We start from the raw sequence: 22,343 nt of genomic DNA, 5'->3' as shown, positions 1-22,343 counted from the left end.
TCCTAAATCTGGATGAAAGACTTTCCAGTCAGAGGAAAACTCAAGCTCAAAGGCCCCTGTGGGAGCATGCTGAGTGCCTTGGAGGAACTGTGAGGAGACCATACTGGAAACAGAAGGAACGAGGGGGAAGTATTAGCAGACAAGGTCAAAGAGGGGAAAGCAGATGGTTAGAGCTTCAGAGCTCTATAGGTCATCACAAAGGCTGGCTCTTAGTCTGAGATGAGAAGTTGTTGGAGAGTCCTGGTCGCACCTTGCATGTCCTGGCTTATATTTTAAGATCATGCTGGCTTCTATTAATTATAGGACAGGGTCAAAGGTGGAAGCAGGGAGACCACTTAAGAGATTACTGCAGTGACCCATATGGGCAAGGAAGGGAGGCGCCTGGATGGAGTGAGGAAGATGGTGAGAGGTGCTCAGGTTCCAGATGTACCTGGAGGGTAGTGGCAGTGGTACTTGCTGACACATTGAATGTGGATCACGAAAAGAGTCAGGGGTGGATGACCCCAGGGTTCATGCTGGGCACCTGGAAAACCGGAAGAAGTGGCTTTATTGATGCCAAGGTGAGGAAGACTATAAGGCTCAGTTTGTAGTCGGAGCATCCAGAGCTCAGCTATAGGTCTGCTCCTATTACATTGTGTTAATTTCCTGTTCCGCCTCGAGTTCCTTGGGGGGAGGAACTTTGACTCTTCTCTGTGTCCCTGACTCATAGTAGTTTAATAAATAAGGGATGAAAAGAGATGGTGTCTGGACAGATGGATTGATGAATGGATGCAGATAGAAGAATAAAAAATAATAGATTGGCGAGGTAGGGAAAGAGTAAGAAGATGTAGGAAAGATGAGGAAAGAACCAGGGGAAGAGTCCCATGTCCTAGCTTGCTGTGGGCAAATTTCTTCACTTCTGGGAGCATGTATAAAAGGATATGGACGAAAATCTGGTGTACCAATGGACATGAATTTGAGTAAACTCCAGGAGATGGTGAAGGACAGGGACGCCTAGGGTGCTGCAATCCGTGGGTTCACAAAAAGTCAAGACACAACTTAGTGACTGAACAACAGCCAGAACTTTATCGATGTTTCTCTCAGGACAACATGACAAATGGAAGTTTTTACTTTCTTCTTTTGATTTATCTACTTTTCCTGAGTTTTGAACAATGAGCAAGTGTTACTTAAGAAATAGGATAATAGTTAATTTTTGTTTTAAATAACAGAAGGTTCAGAATTATATTGTTCTGGATAAACATTAATCATGGTTATACTATACCTGTATGAATGTAAATTTTCTTTTTTCTTTGTTTTTTAGTTTTAAGAAAGATTGACAACTATACTCTGCTGGATTATTCCCTAGTCAGTTCCCCAGAAATTACTGAGAATTACTTTGACCTGAATTTGAAGGTAATTTTGTCATCATCAGAGTTCTGATTTTGGCCATTAACAGCCAATATTCGAGGAACAAACATTATATGCAGAAGGAAATATAACTACGTTCTCTTCCAATAATTTAATTTTCTTTCAAGGAATTCTCTCATGTTTATGTTCCTTTAAAAGACTCTTGAACACTTTCTTGATTGGTAAATGATTGTTTGGATTACGTAACATATGTCTGCCTTCTTCAAGAAAAGTATCATGTTGTCTTTACTTCTGGGAGTAAGGTTTGAGGCTAAGAGCCAGCAAGTAAGATAGTCTGCATTTATTAGAACTCAACAGATCGGTATGTTGTTAATATTGATACTTCTACTTATTCCTAACTCTCAGCTTAGTGAATTTAACTGAGGGCTGCTGATCTTGGTCAGGGCCAATAGCACATAATAATGGTGTTTGCTGATTCTAGAAAATGTAACTGTGGTTACATTTCGTTTGCTCCAAAGTTAATATCATTGTTTTTTTAAATACAAAACACACTTGTGTTTCAAGGACTCAGTCATTCAAATCAGTTAAATGTTACACAAGACACCATTTTGTAATAACAACCTATAGCTAACGAGGTCAGCATTTAAAAATGTCACAAAAACTCTTTAAGCCACGTAGCACCCTGGGTCCTTTTGTGTCTGTGATGCCCCAGATGCTCAGAAGTCATGGGTTTTGTAGATCAGAGGTTTGACATCTCTAATTCTCTACGTGGCACTTCGGGAACTATCCAGAGCTGTCCCCTCCAGATACAGGCACTTGCCTTCTTTCTCTGAGAAGGGGACCAAAAAGGACGTGCTCACCAGATTACATCCTAGGGTGAACAAGACATGCTCAGATATGCTCAAGAAGTCATCAAAGCATTGAAACATAGTCCGTAGTCAAGGAGTCAGAGGACTCATGGTTTTCTCATCCCTACTGAGTTTCTGCGATTTTCCATATTCTGGCTTGAGTGGGTCCACCTGCTTTTAATCCTGCACAGCTGAGTCTTCCCCTAATACACTGGTCTTTCTATTTCCCCACAGGGCGTTTTCTACCCGTTGAAAAGTCTTCAATATCCCCCCTTCCCATCAGTTCCCTTTGTGCTCCCGGAACGCAGTGACTCTATGCTCTACGTCGGGATCTCCAAATATTTCTTTAAGTCTGCGTCCTATGCTTATTTTACAGCTGGGGCTTTCAGCTTCACTCTCACCACAAAAGAGGTGAGGAATGTTAATGGATGATAACAATCTACACCAACATTTGATCTTATTTTAAGTATCCCATTACGGGGGTTGTTATGTTCTTATTCCTGGGCCTTTGTAGACACTATCACTTCTAGCAGGACCATGAATAAAGGGATTGCAGAATGAATGTTGATATTAGTTGGAGAGTTGCTGGCTTTCCAGTTCCGCCAGTTTCAGCTTTTGATGTTCTTCTAGATTGATCTTAAATAATACTAAGAACCCCCTTCACTACTTATTACCTGTGATGAATACCTGTGAAATTTTGGCAGTTTCAATGTACCTCACATCTCTATGCCAGATTTTCATCATTTGGAAAATGGGAGTAATAATAAATTGTTACACATAGGGTTGTTTTGGGCATTAAAGAGCTTTAAATATATGTGAAGTATTCAGGCCAATACCTAACACAGAGTACATGCTCCATACGTGTTTATTATTATTGTTTGTGTTATGCCAACATAAAGATTTCTCCTATTGGTAATTACAGTTGACATCTACAGTGATCAGTGAATAGCACAGATATTCACTGATCCTCTTTGTCACGCCCTCCTTTTTGTAATGAGAACACTTTCTCCAGCCAGTCAACTAACAGCTTTCACTGAGCATCCCTTATGACTCTTTCCATTCTCTAGGTCCAAATTATACATGTAGTTATAAATCGTATGTTCAAAATGCTGGTGGCAACACCAGCTCCCAGACACTGCTGAGAATGAGATATTTCTAGTTTCAGACTTGAAAACCATTCATCTGTGAAGATAAATTGCTTATGCATTGTTTATCTCAGTAATGTCTGAAAATGAGGGCAATAAAACAAGACTTCTTGTTAACCACTGTAAAACATTTACATCTGGGTCATACCTATATGATGTACACTGTGTTCCCAAGGTTAAAAGCTACTTTGCAAAGCGATGTAACTTCCTGTGTGACCTAAGGGCAAGTCACTTTACTTCTGTGGGCCTCTGAGTTCCTGTGGTTGGGCTATGAAATGATAGATCACCTTCAAACACTAGGCATTTCTGGTGCAACGGCTTCATGATTCATAAAAATTATAGAGAATGCTGCATTTTCCCTGAAAATACAAGCCAGGTATAAACCTTCCAGTGACACGATGTTCTTCATTTTCCAGATTTCCAACCATTTGCCTCACAACTCTCAAGCCCTTGGCAACATGCTCACCCGGGTGAGTGCTCAGGGCTTGGCTCCTTAATGGTGTATTTGCTTTCATTGCAGTTACTTCTGGAAGACTTTGTATTCCTTTTTGGTTCAAGCTTGCATCCGTATTTCCCTTCTTAAGAGTTTCGTCCTTTAAAAAGTACTTATTTATTTATAGTGCCACATGTGGGATCTTTAGCTATGGCATGTGAGATCTATATCATTCCCTGACCTGGGACTGAACCCAGGCCCCCTATATTGGGAGCATGGAGTCTTAGCCACTGGACCACCAGGGAAGTCCCAAGAGTTTTGTCTTTTAATCAAATATCAAACTGAACAATGCAAGTTTCTAGTGAAGACATTGTAAGTTCACAGAATAAGTCCTCTGCTCCTTTTGTAAGTTCCACCACACTTGAAATAATTAGTTGAAGTGGGAAAGGAAGGAACAGGGCTTACATTTGTGACCTTAGTAATAGTAGTGTTAGCCACTCGGTTGTATCCAACTCTTTGCGACCCTGTGGGCTATAGCTGGCCAGGCTCCTCTGTCCATGGAATTCTCCAGGCAAGAATACTGGAGTGGGCTGCCATTCCCTTCTCCAGGGGATCTTCCCGACCCAGGGATCGAATCTGGGTCTCTCGCATTCCAGGCAGATTCTCTACCATCCGAGCAACCAGGAGCCCATTTGAAACCTTAGCAAAGCAACTACTAAGATCATGGTGGCGTGGCACCTGAGTATTGGGCACAGTGTATTGAAAGGCTGAGGTTTGCCATGGAGGACCCAGAGGTGCTTGTGTAGCATCCTGGGTTTAGAGCAAGGATCTTAAGTCAGATAGACCTAGACTTGAACCCTAGTTCTACAACTTATCTGCCTGAAACCTTGAGAAAATTACTTAATCTCTCTAAGGCTCACTCTCTTTAGCTGTGAAATGGGAATCCTGATAGAACCTCTCTCACAGAGATTTTGTGGAGATTGAATGAAATAATACTGAGAGTCCTGACATGTGCCTGACACACAGTATGTGTTCAGTACATGCCAGCTGTTCTTATTGCTATGTTGTTATTGGTATTATTATTAAAGACCTTTTTTCTAACTGTGATGATATAAGATTAATCACCACAGGCCACCCCAGATTTGTGATATCTCCTCTTCATCTCATGACTCCCGATCTCTGTCTCTTTCCCTGAATGTGGACAGATTGCAGAACTCTACATCTTGTCCCAGCCCTTCATGGTACAGGTCACGGCAACAGAGCCTCCTGTGATCAGTTTACTACCAGGTAACTTCACCCTGGACATCCCCGCCTCCATCATGATACTCACCCAGCCCAAGAACTCGACTGCGGAAACCATCGTTTCCATGGACTTTGTAAGTCTGTGGGGACAGGAGGGCAGCCTATGGATATCAATCCTGTCTGTGCAGTAGACCACTGACCTGGAGGCTCTGCCAAGTGTTTGGAAGGATGGGATGAGCTCCATCAATTAGGGGAGGGGGCAGGGTTGAGACTGAGGTAGAGGAAGTTATGGAGGCCAGTTCTCATTCAATAGCTCACAACCCTTCCCCACATGCTGTGTGCCCTTTCCTCTGCTTCAGTTACATTAATAACCAAATTTCTTTTTTTAAAAAATAAGTCTATCAGGGTGGAGTTCAAGTTTATTTGAGTAGATGAAGGCCAAATGCAATCTGAGAGAAAATGACTGAACAATGTACCTAAGTGCGATGCTACACACACACACACATACACACACACACAAACATACACACACACACACACATACACATGCATGGAAAAGAGAGATTAGAGGAAAATGAAAAATAACTTAAAGGAGATCTTCAAACAGAAAGTCTTTATAGTTAGTCTTCCTACCTGCAAGGCAGTATTTTCAAGAGCTGTTTCTTTTTAATATTTTTTTAGATGAAAGTGAAGTTTATGTTTCTGCTATGGCTAGTGATATTTGTGGCCAAAATGGACAAATTCACTCATCTTACTAATGAGTGCCTTTGTTCTCTGCAGGTTGCTAGTACCAATGTTGCCCTGGCTATTCTGGGACAAAGACTGATCTGCTCTTTATCTCTGAACAGGTAAGCTCAGTTGATATGACTGTTGGATGGTAGTAACAAGTGAATCAACAGGCCAAGAGACAAGTGAATATTCACAATACAGGTTAAGTTATCATCCAATAGACATGAATCATTAAGCATTTCTCCTGTAACAGTTCAGATAATTTCAAAGTATGGACCTAACTGAAAATTGTATTATAAATTGTTTTTCTTCCCAATAAACAATATTCAGATAAATCTGGCAACAAAATTAGCATAAGTTTTATTCTACAATGTAAATTCTCATTCTAATAGTATAGCAATAAAAAATGAATTTCCTTTTCGACAAATTTAAAATAGATGCTATTGAAGAAAGGGAATGAAACTTTGAGGTCAAGGAATGAGGTTTCAAACCCCTGCTCCCTGGTTCCAGAACCATGATCAAGTCTTTTAACCTCTTTGAACCTCAGCTGCCTTATCTGTAAAATAATGAAGTCATAAAGAATCACCTCTTGAGTTACCTTCAGTCTCTAACATTCAGATCCCATTACTAGAGTGTAGAGTTTAGCTAGACCATGCCCCATGGCCTGGCTGGCTCTCAAATGCAAGCTATGCAGTGTGAAAGAGCTGGAGCACGTCATGTACACAGATCACTGAACACTAACTGCCACTGGGAAGGATCATCTTCAAAGCCCATTCTCTTTAGCCCTTATAAAGCCCGTGGAAGTCATGAACCAGACAACCTAGGAGTGAGGACATACAGAATCAGATGGCACAGATTAAATTCATGAAAGGAGGAAGAGGAAGCAATAAAATAGACAAATCAGAATCTAAAAAGACTGGGAAACCAACAGAGGAGAAAAGTCAATCACCATAAGTCAACTTGATGGCTAAGAAGACTATTGTAGGAACATGGAAAATATGTTCAGGAAAATAATACAAAATGAAATAAGCAGAATATAGAACTGCATAGACACAACAATCAACCATGTAAAACAGCTTTCCATCTGGACGAGAAAGTGAATTACAAATGAAGGATTGTGTTAGGATATGAGATTATGAGTCAGCTGTTTTTTAAAAAAAAATTTTATAACTGTGTTGCTTTTCCAATAAAAGGAGTGATAAAAGCAAAAAGTAGTGTGGTTTCCCAGAGATAAAAGATTTCATGAGGGCTTTCTCCTCAACTTTACCCAGGTTTTCAAAGAAGGACTGATTTCTCCATTAATAGGCATGGTGCCCAGAGCCTATGAAACTTCAGGGACTCATGAAAATGTTTTAATATATTTTAAAATAAGAAATTTAAAATGAATTCAATCCAGACTATACCATACCATGACTTTATAACACGTCAGTCTTCGAAGATCAGTTTTAATATTTTTGTTTGTTTGTTTTTGTTTTTTGTGGAGGAAGAACTCCCAAAGGCTTCAGGCCTCCAGATGTCATGATGTAGCCCTGTTTCTAGAAGATCAAGGCTGATTAATTTCTTAACCCTGATGGGTGATCTTTGAGGTGGCAGTTTTAATGGTTGAGAGGGTAGAAGCCAGAGAGCAGGAAGAGAGAGGGGAAAAGGATGGAAGGTGAGGAGCTGGCAGTATCTGAGCTAGGCCATGAGAAAGGACAGAATTTGGAAGCTGGTGTGCCTGAGTCACAGTACTGTGAGTACAGGTGAGACCTCCATCTGATGGCTGAGAAGAAAGGGGAGCTGGAAGTCTGCAGTGATGGACGTCCCGGGGGCAAGGCTGCCAACTGAGGCAGCAAGCTCTGAGAAGGTAGAAATAATATTTACCGTTGAGCCAGGGTCTGGTTTCCTGGCAGGATAAGAAGGAAGGATTTAATAAGAACAGGACTTCAGGCTGTGGCAAGCTGGTAACAAAGACCTTGAGTTGCAGAGAGACCAAGGTGCTTTTCTGCTGACCCTCAACTCCAACATTCCTACCAGTAAGAAACTGCAGGTACAGTGGGCATTATGTTTATTTACAGAAAAGTGAAAGCATTTGTCGCTCAGCCATGTCCAACTCTTTGCCACCCCATGGACTGTAGCCCACCAGGCACCTCTGTCTATGGAATTCTCCAGGCAACAATACTGGAGTGTTCAGCCATTCCCTTCTCCAAGGGATCTTCCTGACCCAGGGATGGAACCCTGGTCTTCTGCATTGCGTGCAGATTCTTTATCATCTGAGCCACCAGGAATAATTAGGAAAACTGATGGTAACCTGTTAAATTCACATCATCCAAAGAAATGTTTGAATTCATTCTCCAGCTTCCTGAGGTCCACAAGTCTGCTTTGACCTTGGAAACACAAATCTGAAAGTAGGACTCCTGCCTTCCCAAAGTCTCCTCAAACTCCCCGTGACCTCCTTTAGATTCAGGTCACTGGGCAGGCTTCCCGTACCCTGAGGCCTTGAGGGGCTCTGAACAGCACTACCTACATAATTTGTGAGGCTTGGTGCAAAATGAAAGTGCAGAGCCCCCTGTTCAAAAATCTTGAAGAACTGCAAGATGGAGACAGCAGGGCATTAAAATGAGCACGGAGTCCTGAGCACTGCACAGGTCACATGCACTGAGTCTGAGGGTGGTTCCTGCTGTGGTACAACAGCAAGCCTCAGGCAGTGAACAGACTGGGGGCAAGGCTGGTGGGCCTGGCATCGCTCGGGTCCAGCCAGACCCAGAAGCAAGGCTGCAAAGGAGCAGAGCTGTGCTGACAGAATGTTTTAATCGTTGGCAGCAACAGTCTTAAACCTGTCTCCCACACGCCCACGCCTCTGCTCCTGGGCTCTGGGAGAGAGGCTTTGCAGGGGGAGCCGGTTTGCTAGGTGACATCATAGAGGGGCTTCCCAGGCGGCACTAGGAAAGGCGGCATTGTAGTAAAGAATCTGCCTGCCCCAATGCAGGAGATATGAGATGTGGGTTTGAGCCCTGGGTGGGGAAGATCCCCTGGAAGAGGGCATGGCAACCCACTCCAGTATTCTTGCCTGGAGAATCCCATGGACAGAGGAGTCTGGCAGGCTACAGTCCACAGGGCTGCAAAGAGTCAGACACAACTGAAGCCACTTAGCATTCAGGCACACACACACATCATAGAGACACAGCAGGAGGAGATGTAAAGAGGACGGGGATCAGTGAAACACCCCTGAGAAGAACCAGGGGACACAGGGCCTCTGAACATATCCCCCAGAACACATAGCCTTCCTAACCATCCTCTCCTGAGGGTGGCTCTCTGGAGCTGCTCAGGGCTGGCTCCCTAGACATAAGATGTAGAAATCACAGGCAAATCCAAGGTGGAGAGTTTAGAGAGGAGGTGAAATCACAGGCTCAGAATAGCTGGTTCACGTCCTAGCCCAGATATCATTAGCTGTGGGATCTCAGGCAAGTTTCCTAATGTCTCTGGGCCTACATTTTCTCCTCTATAAAATGATGTAGTAAAACCTACTTTAAGGACTTGTAAGGAATACGTGAGTTAATATATGTAAAGTGCATGTTAAGTGTCTTTAAAAAAAAAGATGGCAATTTAAAACTTGGATGCTGGCTTCAGTCAAGGGAAGGCAATATTCAATTATTCAAGAGTATTTCAAGAGTTTTATTCGGAAAATACCTCACTCCTCTGCCTCCTGCCCAGTGATGGCTACTAGAGAAATAGCCTTTTGCTCTATTATTTATAACTACTCTTCATTATTGAGCCTTTACTATCTGCTGGTCCTGTGCCAAGCACCACACATATACTATTTAAACCTCACAGCCTGTATCTCCAGAACCCAGAACCACGTCTGTAGACTGAATGATTAATCCTAGAGGAAGCTTATTATCCCCATTTTATGGTTTATATGGGTCAATTAACTAAATGTTGACCAACATAAATGGACTGCCAGATATTTCTCCAGCAAACATGGTTTAATTTGGGACAAGCAGAGAATTGCATTTTGGGGTCTATAACCATGGAGAGACTTGTACAAGCCCCCACGTGGCAAAGGAAGGAGAACCCTTTTACAGAGGGGACAAGGAAGTCAAGAGGGCTGTAGTAAAGAGTCCATAGCTTTTCTTCAACTGAGTCCTTGCTAGAAAAGAAGAGGAGGCTTCCTTCTTCCTATTGGACTCTCTGTTGTCCCAGGGTGTGAGAGCTCCCCCTTCCGGTTTCCTGACTCTATTTAATCAAGCTTTCTGTTTATTAATAGTTTTTTACATGAGTCACAGAGCTATTGAATGGCAGAGCTAGAACTTGAATCTGAGTGAGTCTTCAAAGCAATGCGTGTTTGTTTACTTGCTACATTATACATTAGATGTGGTTAATAGCTAAGACTTAGAAAATGACACTTAGACCTTCAACTTATAAAATAAATATCCTTGCCTGGAGGAGGAAACCAAGAGCATGGAGTCAGGTTAAACTGAAATAGGCAGCAAATCCTTTCTCAGTTTTAAGCACTGATAGAAAAAAAGAGAAGACACTGGCATTGCATGTCCTAAAATGGTAAAAGCACACAGCCCTTTTCTCATTGCATTAAATGAAACTCGGCCAAGGAAAGCTAAAGAAAGTGAAAGCTGGAGTATTAGTAACAAACTTGACTTCTTTGGTATGTCCAATTAGAAGCACAGGCTCTGGAGTCAAGCGTGTCTCATTGTGAATTCTACCTCAGTCATTTGCTGACTTGTGACCTTGTACAAGTCCACTGACCCCTCTAAGAATCAGTTTCTTCCTCAGCATAACAGAGCCCCTGTTTAGAGTGTCGTATTGGTGAAGTGAAGTCACTCAGTTGTGTCCGACTCTTTGCGACCCCATAGACTGCAGCCTGCCAGGCTCCTCTGTCCATGGGATTTTCTAGGCAATAGTACTGGAGTGGATTGCCATTTCCTTCTCCAGGGGATCTTCCCAACCCAGGCCTCGAACCCGGGTCTCCTGCATTGTAGACAGACGCTTTACCGTCTGAGCCACCAGGGAAGTCATTGGTAGAGATGAGAATGTGTGGAAAGCACAGCTCCCAAAACATAATCAGTGCTCAAGAAACTTTGTTGTAACTAGTGGTAAGGCTTTATTCTTTCCCCATTCTGGGATCAAAGTTTGGCCAAATAAAACGGGAAAAATTGGTCCGAAGAGACATAACAAGTCAGGAGGGTCTTAAAAGCTGCAGAGTTGGCCTTCGGGGTTACAGCTCTTTCTACATTTGAGTCTTTTTTTTTTTTTCAAACACAGTTCTATTTGGAGGTAACTCCAGTCCAGATTGGTCATGTAACAGGTGTTTTTGAGACTAATTCAGAGACTAAATTAAACAACACTTTCCCTTTTTTGGCCTTCATACAGATCACTTAATTCTAACCCTTTTTCTTAATCACGTGTAAAGTTCAAGGCAATCCAGTGCACATGACTGCTCAACCATTTAGAGTTTGGAACATTTTTTTGACATTCCCATAATCAAGAATTTGGATGCTCCCAAACTGCACCCCACCCCACTACCATACACACAGGTGCGTGTGCATGCATATGCGTACACACACACACACACACACACACACACACACACACACACACAGTTGCCCTACTACCTCTCCCACACAGCACCATCAGAGAATGCAAATATAGCTGCCTACAAGCAGATAGTATCACACCCAACTCGACTTCTCACAGTTGGGCAGATAAACATTTCCCAGCGTGAGCCATCTGGTGAGAAACAGAAAGGAAAACAGGTCTGGGAAGAATGGATTCAGTTTCTGTTGGAACGGTGCTCAGACAGGCCAGCAGAGCTCAGGCTTGGCAACCGGGCTGATTTCCGTCTCCACCCTCTCACTGAGCTACGGTTGAGGCCAGGGGAAAGGAAGGCCGCAGTGGGAGCCCCTCTTGGAGAAGCAACCCCCAGTGACTTCTTCCCTTTCTCCCAGTCTCATTGGTGGGAGGGCAGATTTCTAGACTGCAGAAGGCAATGGAGTTAAAATACTGGGAAACTTTCCCTGAGAGAGAGAATCCTTTACTTCTGGAGGAGGCTCAACATATGCCTCCCCTCAAAAGTGTTCATCATTGGATTAAATCCACAGTCCAGGGTTTTCAAGATCTTCAGCATCTGGTCCTACCTTTCAAACCAGCCTGTCTTCCCTCCCTAAAGTGAGCATACTGCTCCAGCTGCCTCACCCTCAAGGTGACCTCAGTCCATCAGACCAGTGGTCCCCAACATTTTTGGCACCATGGACCGATTTTGTGTAAGACAAAATTTTTCCATGGACCGGGGTGGGGGTGGAGGGATGGGGAGAGATGATTTAGGCAGTATTGCCAGCAGTGGGGAGCAATGGGGAACAAACGGCATTGATTGCCCACCCGTGGCTGACCTCCTGCTGTGCAGCCCAGTTCCTAACAAGTACCAGCCCATGGCCCAGGGGTTGGGGACCCTGAAATATACACTTTCCCATCCATCTTTTATCTGCTCATTTATCCATACATACACTCAGTAAGAATTTATAGAGCACCAAGTATATGTTCTGCCCTGTTCTTGATACAGAGAGTTGAGAGAAAAACAATAGTTTCTACCTTCTGGGTCCTCAGCTTAGTGAGGGGAACACTCAGATTAACAAGCAATTACAGTACTGGGTGCTAAGTGACAGGTGGTTGTACGTGGTAGTATACAGAGTGCTTCTCTCAAAGGACAGTTTATTTTCCTCCCATATTACACACACACACACACACACACACACACACACACACACACAATCCACTCTGGTCTTATCACTTTTCGCACCTTCCCAGAATTCCTGCAACAAGTAGTGTGCAAACCCATAAAACAGCACCTGAATACAAGCTGATTTGTAATATCCTATAATTGTTTCCTGCACATACAGCTTCTCCCCATCCCTCAAAAATACAGATATCAATAAAATTCTTCACATTGCCTAGCACATTACTGAGCATAGAAGAAGCACCTGGGATCCTCACCCTGCCAATCTTTTCTCCGTGTGCAACTAGAGTGATCTTTACAGAGCACTGACATCCCCCACCCCTCCTTAGAAACCTTCCATAGATTCCTTTCCAGATAAACATGAAATTTCTAACATGGCCTGAGTGGTCTAGCCTGGTCAGATAGCCAGCCACAGTCTGTCTGTCTAGCATCATACTGCGGCTGTCTCCCTAGCTTTCTGTTCTCTCTACGCAGACCTTTGCAACCTCTGCCCAGACCCCTTCCCCCTTCCTTCTCCATTTTGCCTTTTTAATCCTGCTCATCCTTCTTATGTCAACTCTAAGACACAGCCCTTCCTTGGAAACCTTACTGCATCCACCAAGTTAGATCAGGTTCTTTTGTCATTTACCTCAATGAACGCATTTCTTTCCTTCAGAGTTTTTATCTAACCTTTAATTGAGCCTTCATCAGTGCGATTGTTTGGTTAATGTCTGCCTTCCCACTGGGCTGCAGACTACATGGGATAGTGACTGTGTTTGATTTTTACTCACATTTCTATCTCTGGTCCCAGTTCCAGGGCTGACATTTACTAGGTATTCAATAGATATCTGCTAGAAGAGTCAATGAGTGAATGAGGGAAAACTATGTGTGATATATGTCATGCTCTGTACTCAGTCCTAGGAATACAAAGAGAACTAAGACTGGATCTCAACCCACAGGGAGCTTATAGTCAGAGGGCAAAGAGAGAAGCAATTATTATAGGGACTGTGTGCAGGGATTCATTATCAACGTCTGCCATGGCCACAGGGTTGCAGGAAAGGCATTGTGAGTGTCTGTGCTTTGGTCCACTTGGCCTTCAGTATGCCACACTTGCTACATTAACTCAGAATATGAAGAAAATTTTTCTTTTGCTGTGTTTTAAAATTTGCAGTTTAGCTCTGGTTTTCGGTCAGAGCAATAAACCTTCTCCAAAACGTTCCTTTCTTTTTCTCTTCTCTTCTTTCTTTCTGCCATGTGGCACGCAGGATCTTAGTTCCCTGACCAGGGTTCAAACCCGCACCCCCTACAGTGACGGAGTGAAGTCAACCACCAGACAGCCATGGAAGCCCCCAAACCCTTAAAAATAGGCTTTACCTGGACTATCAAGTCTAGTGGTTAAGACTCCACGTTTCCAATACAGGGGATGCAAGTTCAGTCCCTCGTGGGGGGACTAAGATCCTGCATGCCATGTGGCATAGCCAAAATTAAATAAAATAGGTTATACTTTTATATGCCTGAAACATAGAACTATTTGAGCTCCCTTTCTCTCCAGCTACTCTGTGTTTCTCTAATGAAAATCAGCTGCTAGTAGCAGGACTTCAGGGCTTCCCTGGTGCCTCAGACTGTAAAAAAATCCATCAGCAATGCCGGAGACCTGGGCTCAATTCCTGGGTTGGGAAGATCCCCTGGAGGAGGGTATAGCAACTCGCTCCAGTATTCCTGCCTGGAGAATCCTCATGGACTGAGGAGCCTGGCGGGTTACAGTCCATGGGGTCGAAAAGAGTCAGACATAACTGAGCAAATATACACAGCCCAGCACAGCAGGGCTTGAAGTAACAGATTAGGGGCCAAGTGGAGAATACAAGGTCAAAGGAGTGAAGTTGGTTGCCACCTAGTGGTCTGAGTTGAGCTTTTGTGTTTTTCAGAGCCAGGACAGGAAGAGTTTAGTTAGTGAGACTTGTCTATTAAATGGCAACCCACTCCAGTACTCTTGCCTGGAAAATCCCATAGACTGAAAAGCCTGGTAGGCTACAGTCCATGGGGTTGCAAAGAGTCAAACACGACTGAGCGACTTCACTTCACTTCAAACTAGCAGGGTAAATTGAGAACTAGGAAACAGAAGTAATCCCAGGTGGCCCAGTGGAGAAGAATCCGCCTGCCAGCTTAGGAGACACAGTAGACACATGCGTCCCATCCCTGGGTCGAGAAGATCCCCCGGAGTAGAAGATGGCAACTGGCTCCAGTATTTTTGCTGGGATAATCCCACGGACAGAGGAGCCTGGTGGGCTACAGTCCACAGGGTCTCAAAAGAGTCGGACACGACTTAGCAACTGAGCACGCGTGCCCAAGAAGAGGACAGCTGGTTTGTAGGAACCTCAGATGGTAACCACTCATGGTTTGGAGATGTCATGGAAGAACAGAAAGGAGACTCACAAGTGTGTTCCTCTCTCGTGTAGGCCGAATTTCTAGACTGCCCTAGACTGTCCCTCATAAGAAGCAGGTTGACCAGGGGGAGGCATCCACCTCACATTTCCCCAGCAGTATCTTAAAGTGATGTTCAATTGCTCAGCTTACTTCCTTCAAGGATGCCCTAAAAATTCTGGTCTTCACTTTCTAGTAAGATCAATCTGAGCCACAGGGCCTCTGATATCATCTCTCTTTTTTTTTTTAATTTATTTTTTGGGCCGCACTTCAGGGCATGTGGGATCTTAATTTCTCAACCAGGGACTGAACCTGCACCCCTTGAGATGGAAACACTATATCTGAAAAGTTCCCTCTGGTACCATTGCTGATCCTTGTCAGAATTAACAGTCTTTCTAGTTTTTGTTTTTAGCTGTCACTTTAAAGAAACCTCAAAGCCTAATTCATACTAACATGCTATTGGCTGATAATAAGCAAACTTACCTCTTCCATGCACATTTATTTCTTAAATGTTATAGCAGAAATATTCTTGGGAGAGGCACAGCTGAGTAAAGTGGCCACACCTTATTGAAGAGGGGCATAGATAGGGAGACACTTAGATGTTGTTTGTGAACTCCTTGATCATCAGTTTTCTTGTCTGCCAAAGAGGCAGTAATAGTGGCATCATGCACAGAGTCATTGGGAAGATTACATTTTAAATGTTTATATAGCTTCTAGAAGAGTCCATGTCACCACCACTCTCGTCATCACTGTCATTGTCATATTTATTAATAAGGGGCCAGTCTAACTTGGGGAAGTTACAAGGTTGAGTTTAGGGCAAGAAGACTTAAAGACTGCTTACTAAGAATGTTCTGGGAAATTCCCTGGTGGCCCAACGGTTAGGGCTGGTTACTATCACTGCCAGGGCCTGGTCTGGTTCCTGGTAGGAGGACTAAGATGTCAAACACTACAGATCTCAGCCAAAACAAAAGTGTTCTGTGTTTCAAGTTGGCAACAGTAAGTCCCTTACAGCGAATGCACTTGGGCAACCCATCTTGTTTCCGTTTTTCCTGCCCTGCTTCTTCAGCAGCAAGAAGGACGTACTAGAACTCGATGTTCTCACAAGTTTGTGTGGCTTTTAAATAATAACTTATTGAAGGAAAAAAGTGTTTCTTTTTATTTCTGTTTCTTTCTACTGATGTGGTTGTTCTTAAGCGTTCCCTCCTTGAACTTGTTCCTATTGTTTTTTGTTGTTTTGTTTCATTTTCAGATTCCGCCTTTCTTTGCCAGAGTCCAGTCGCAGCAATATTGAGGTAAGAAGCAGTGCTCTCCAAGTTCCCACCTAGGGAAAAAGGAGAAATCTATATAGTAGCTGGATAATTGTTTTCTTTGCCTCTTAGTGTAGGCTTTGATTTTAAAATTCTTTATGTAGCTACACATCCACCAAGCCCATTAACCATTAAGCAAGAGAGGAATTCCCTTGTATATATTCAAAAAGACTTTAAAAAGAATTCAAAAGATTGTTAAGACTATGTAATGCTAGGGGAGGGAACAGACATTTTCAGGAACATGTCATTTTTTTGGATAAAATAATCCCCTAGAGCTTACGATTCAGACCACCAAAGGATGATGCCCTAAATGAATTGTTAGGCATGGTTCAGTTTGTTCTTCAAAGGTTTTCTACCCATCTCCTAAAATTAAGTTAAGGTTGGTTGTGTAGATGCCTCTTTGGAGGGGTCTATCTTGGTGACCTCCTAATTGGAAGAGCTCATCCCAACATACAACTTGGAAACCCTCTGCCCCAAGCTTCAGGAAGATCAGCCAAATCACCAATTTATGTCTCTAGCTTGTCTCTACATGTCACTTACGTTATAGAGAAATGGTTCTCAGTTAGGGTCAATTTTCCCCTTCAGGAGCATTTAGCAATGTTTGTAGACATCTCCGAAAAAAATGACAATGGTGTATATAGGGAATTTTACATAATATTAACTTGTTTAATCCTGGTAAAACCCCAAGGGATTAGTATTATTATCTTCACTTTATGGTTGAGGTAATTGAGGCACAGAGAGGTTAAGGAACTTCCCCAACATCACACAGTAAGGTGGTCAAAACAAGAGATACACCTAGGAAGTCTGCTTCAGAGCCATCCTTGCTAAGCTGCAAAAAGGTTCTTATTATTGCTAAGCATATAGGATGCTTAAAACACATTCATTAAATGAACTGAAGTTCATCATAGTCTGTTTGTTTTTAATACCTGAGTCTTCCCAGGAACCAGCAGTTTGCTAAAGTGAAAGTCGTTCAGTCATGTCCAACTCTTTGCGACTCCATGGACTATACAGTATATGGAATTCTCCAGGCCAGAATACTGGAGTGGGTAGTCTTTCCATTCTCCAGCGGATCTTCCCAACCCAGCAATAGAACCAAGGTCTCCTGCATTGCAGAAGGATTCTTTACCAACTGAGCTATGAGGGAAGCATTTTGCTAAGATTATACAACTACTTAGTTTATTAAAGATAAATTGCATGTTCTGGTGGTGCCATTGACTATAGAGCATAACATAGGGAAACTCCTGTGACGGGAATTCCTAATAAATTAATGACAGACCGCTACCTAGAATATCTATTGGCCATTCTAGATTGTCTTACTTGATATCTAAGCTGCCACATTTGCTGCCGTTGTGTGGCCCCTCTGCATTTTTGTCACCATGATCCAGTGTAGAGAGGCAAAAATGCCCATCTTCAATGAGGAACAAATATTAGGAAACCCTACAAAAATGGTTTTCCACAAAATAGGTTTCCGTGTCTGGAAACCTAGAATATGTCTATGGGGAATGTTGATTATTGCTGCCCATTCTGATAAGGTCTGGGAGAGTGCATGTCCAAACCAGGCATCGTACTTTCAAAATACCCTCATTTAGCAACTGATCCAGTTTCCCCTTTCATTTTAGGTCTTGAGGTTTGAGAATATTCTGTCCTCCATTCTCCACTTTGGAGTCCTCCCACTAGCCAACGGTAAGGGAGTCTGGGGAAACAATGTAACTCGGACACTGGTTACATATTGGGGATTGTCCGGGACTTTCCATCCTGAAGCTTGTAGTTGCTAATGTGTTATTATGAATCCAGGCCAGGGCCAGAATTGACAAGAGTTGATACCATCAACTATATGGCTTTGAAATTAAATATTCCAGCTTCAAGCCTTGTTAGCAACCCTACTTGCAAGCAAGAACCACTAACTCTGGTTGAGCTAAGGAAATTAAAACTCTTCTCCTTGGGCAGTCAAGAGTCTCCTTTGGGTCAGCCAGAAATGAGATGAAGCTCTCTTTGAGGGTGTCTCTGTGGTTCTTATGCAAAGATCACCACTGGAATAGACAGTGGAATGACAATCCCAGACCTACACTGCAATTGTTCACAAACGGTAGCATCTTGAGTGCGGCTTGGTTAAAATATGTTTTGTATTGGAAATCCAAATATTCTCAGGACCCACTGATTAAGGTATTTTCAAAATACAAGTTGGATGAGTTGCTATCTTTTTTTTTCTGCCATCCAGATACACATAGTTGCAAGTACATTTTTATTAAGCACAGATTAATTAACCATTCTTTCAGGAAAATGCTAGGGATATATCAGAGGGAATTGAAGGCACAGAACCAGGAAGAGTGGAAGGATAAAGTATCAAAAAGTTTTTTGTTAGCCTCTTACTAAAAAGTTTACCAAATCTTCCATGCCGGTGCCCAATTATTTCACATCTTATTCTGTATTTTAGCAAAATTACAGCAAGGATTTCCTCTACCCAACCCACACAAAATCTCACTCGTCAATTCAGATATTGAAGTTCTTGAGGTAAGAATTATCAATATTAATTGCCCCATTTCTTTTCATCGTAGAATGCACCTCTTCTTATTTTGCTCACTTTTTGTTTTATTTTGTTCTGCTTTGTTTTTTCCCAGCCCAAGGAATTTTATAAATGAGATATTTAGCTCTTAAATATCTCTTAAATAGTGAAAAGCCCTTAATAGCTCTTAAATAATGAAAAGCCCTTAAACCTGAGTTTAAAAATCACACCAGAAAAAAAAAAAACCACATCAGACCAAATCTGATCTCCCTCTGAAGCCAAGTTTATCCACACCACAGTACAAGAAGGTGCACTAGTGCCCTTTCTTTCATTTGTTCCACAAGATATGCTGTAAGGCTGGGCTTGTGAATCCCATTTTATAGATGAGGGCAGGAAGACTCAGAGAGGTGAAAAGGTTTTTGTAGCTGGAAAGGGCATATTCGAGACCAGATTGGCTCTTCTGATTCCCCTAGTGAGTAAACTTTGGACTGAACCACAGACACTCCTCTGGGTTCAGGGATCTGCTGTAAAGTGGTTTCCTGGTCAATCATCATTCACAAACTTCAGAATACCTTATTTCTTCCCTTCTGGGGCTTTTTGGTTTGGGGAGGTAGATGTGAGACGCTGACAGAATTCTCCAATCCCATGTACTACTCTGCACCCCCTATTCCCTCCCCATGTCCCCTTCTAGAATTGCTTAAGTCGCACAAGGTGACGAGAATCCAAAATAGCCGGTTCCTCTGTCTGAGGCATTGACAAGGAGGTGGGGGTAGACGAGGGCATGATATAGTAGGACCCGGCAAAGAAGCCCCATCCCCCTCACCCCTCAGGCAGACTTAGACATCCTATGGCTGCACACCCCCAAGTTTGACGTCGTCCTCGTTGTTGCATCCTTTTCAGGGTTTTCTTTTGATCTCCACCAACCTGAAGTATAAAACATCAAAGCAGCAGCCAGGTTTCCTTGGTTGGGAAGGTCTGCACCTGAGAAGTGGACAGTGGAGCGGGAAGCCAACCCCATGATTGCCTGTTTAGACTCCAGGAAGCAAATGGCCCTTAATCCCATAGCTCCTATAAACCCAGAGCCGGAAGACAGTACACACTGGAATTGTAAAGCCCTTGTGGAACACCGGAAGTTTTCTTTTTCAAAGCCTCAGGAATACAGAGGGAGGCAAACTGGGTGGAAGGGTTAAATCAGGCTGTGTGTGTGTCCCCATGTGTGTGAAGGGGTAGATGTTTGAACGTGCGTTCATGTTTGAGTGCATGTTGTGTGCTCCTGTGTCTGTGAGATTCTCTGGCCAAGAACAAGGTATTACTTCTAAGGTCTGTGAGAAGGTCTCAAATACAGATTTGCATCAGTTGTTGTCAGCAGATATCCCTTCAGCCTCTTCAGCTCTCTAGGGTTCCCTCCTCCCTGCATACTGAATTTTATGTTTTATATTTACTGCTACTGTCCCCTGTATTTAATTAAAATTGTTTTCTATCAAAGTAAATTTTGCCTTTTCATTTGCAAAGTTTCTTGTCCCTGATTTTTTTGTAATAAAATAAGACAGGTAAGAAGAGAATGTAGTGTCCTTAAGGGTTTTTTGTTTGTTTGTTTTTATTTTTTTTCTCTCCCACTCTGCACGGCCTTCTGGCTTGTGGGATCTTAGTTCCTTAGTGAGGGATGGAATCTGGGACCTCTTGGAAATGCAGAGTTCCAACCACTGGACCATCGGGAAATTCCCTAGTGTTTTTAATACTACCACAAACTGAGCTTGTACAGATTTCAAAACTTGATTTAAAAAGGGAATATGTTCTCTTTTAGATGTGTCTGGAGAGAAACAGTGATTGCAGGAAACTCTACAAATTGTATCACTTTAAGTTTTAGGCTGTTTTCTCTCTCAAATTAAATGAAATGGCAATGCAGAGTACTAGATAAATCATAGATAGATTAATGTTGTTGGAGCAACAAATCAATGGGGTGAAATCGGGGCAGAAGAGGAGAAAAGGGGAACTAAATAGAATCCACACTTGTAGGAAATAGAATCCACACTTTGCTTTTGTGATGCTGACAATCCAGTGGGGGAACGGAAGACTGCTGTTTACTGGCGGGCTTACCCAGTGTTTAATCTTCACGACCACTTGTGAAGAATTACTATCCCATTTTATAGAAAAGGAAAAAAATTATTAAAAAGATATTTATCATACAAAGCTAGTAAACAGCAACAGTAAAAATTCAACCCAAGCCTTTCTAAATCCAACGTTGCTGTTCTTTACATGAGGTAGGATTGGAAATAGAAAACACTTAAGGCTCACTTATTACTGTGAAGAAAAGGCAGTGTGTATAAAAGCACGTTCATAGAGTACTTAGTCATCAGAGAAGACTAGGCTGGGAAGCCCTAGACATCCACAACAACTGCCGTTTACTCATCTTTGTATTGCTCATCTGACCTCAATAGATGTCCTCGTCAGAGTTGTTGGAATAAATGATAAACTGTCATGTTTCCTCCTTCGGAATGCTCTTTTCTGAGGAGGGTATTTACTGTGTTCACAAATTCGTTTTGAAACATTACAAAATTTCCGTTGTGATATCTGTTTAAATGTTTCTCTTTCTCACCTGCAGACATCTCTTTCTCCCTCACTCAGTTCAGTGCAGTTCAGTCACTCAGTTGTGTCCCACTCTGCGACCCCATGAACTGCAGCATGCCAGGCCTCCCTGTCCATCACCAACTCCCGGAGTCCACCCAAACCCATGTCCATCAAGTTGGTGATGCCATCCAACCATCTCATCCTCTGTCGTCCCCTTCTCCTCCTACCCTCAATCTTTCCCAGCATCAGGGTCTTTTCAAATGAGTCAGCTCTTCGCATCAGGTGGCCAAAGTATTGAGTTTCAGCTTCAACATCAGTCCATCCAATGAACACCCAGGACTGATCTCCTTTACGATGGACTGGTTGGATCTCCTTGCAGTCCAAGGGACTCTCAAGAGTCTTCTCCAACACCACAGTTCAGAAGCATCAATTCTTCGGTGCTCAGCTTTCTTTTAGTCCAACTCTCACATCCATACATGACTACTGGAAAAACCATAGCTTTGACTAGACTGATCTTTGCTGGCAAAGTAATATCTCTGCTTTTGTGGGGTGTAAACCCCAAGCTCAAAATAACTGATGCTGTTGAACTGTGGTGTTGGGGAAGACTCTTGAGAGTTCCTTGGGCTGCAAGGAGATCCAACCAGTTCATCCTAAAGGAAATCAGTCCTGACCCAGAGGGGTGGGTGGGAGGGGGGGTTCAGGACGGGGAACAGGTGTACACCCCTGGCGGATTCATGTCGATGTACGGCAATACCAACACAATATTGTAAAGTAATTAGCCTCCAAGTAAAATAAATAAATTTATATTTAAAAGGAAGGACTGATGCTGAAGCTGAAACTCCAATACTTTGGTCACCTAATGGGAAGAACTGACTCATTTGAAAAGACTCTTATGCTGGGAATGATTGAAGGCGGGAGAAGAAGGGGACGACAGAGGATGAGATGGTTGGATGGCATCACCGACTGGATGGACATGAATTTGCATAAGCTCCGGGAGTTGGTGATGGACAGGGAATCCTGGCGTGCTGCAGTCCATGGGGTCGCAGAGAGTCGGACATGACTGAGCGACTGAACTGAACTGAAACTCCAAGCAG

At 43.0% G+C, this 22,343-nt stretch overlaps 1 protein-coding gene across 1 annotated transcript in view; it reads left to right on the top strand.

The window, feature by feature from the left end:
* The window catches only part of BPIFC (BPI fold containing family C), a 37,665-nt gene extending 17,536 nt beyond the window's left edge, over positions 1-20,129 (top strand). The window contains exons 7-15 of the mRNA XM_052640847.1: positions 1,301-1,392; positions 2,430-2,606; positions 3,757-3,810; positions 4,979-5,149; positions 5,796-5,863; positions 16,121-16,163; positions 17,798-17,861; positions 18,613-18,689; positions 19,582-20,129. Of these exons, the coding sequence (XP_052496807.1) occupies positions 1,301-1,392; positions 2,430-2,606; positions 3,757-3,810; positions 4,979-5,149; positions 5,796-5,863; positions 16,121-16,163; positions 17,798-17,861; positions 18,613-18,689; positions 19,582-19,701 (866 nt within the window). The 3' untranslated portion in view covers positions 19,702-20,129. The remainder of the gene's footprint in view (positions 1-1,300; positions 1,393-2,429; positions 2,607-3,756; positions 3,811-4,978; positions 5,150-5,795; positions 5,864-16,120; positions 16,164-17,797; positions 17,862-18,612; positions 18,690-19,581) is intronic.
* The last annotated feature ends 2,214 nt before the right edge of the window (positions 20,130-22,343 follow it).

This window comes from Budorcas taxicolor, chromosome 5 (genome assembly GCF_023091745.1).
Source record: "Budorcas taxicolor isolate Tak-1 chromosome 5, Takin1.1, whole genome shotgun sequence".
Lineage (NCBI taxonomy): Eukaryota > Metazoa > Chordata > Mammalia > Artiodactyla > Bovidae > Budorcas > Budorcas taxicolor.
This window is presented reverse-complemented; position numbering and strand designations above follow the sequence as displayed.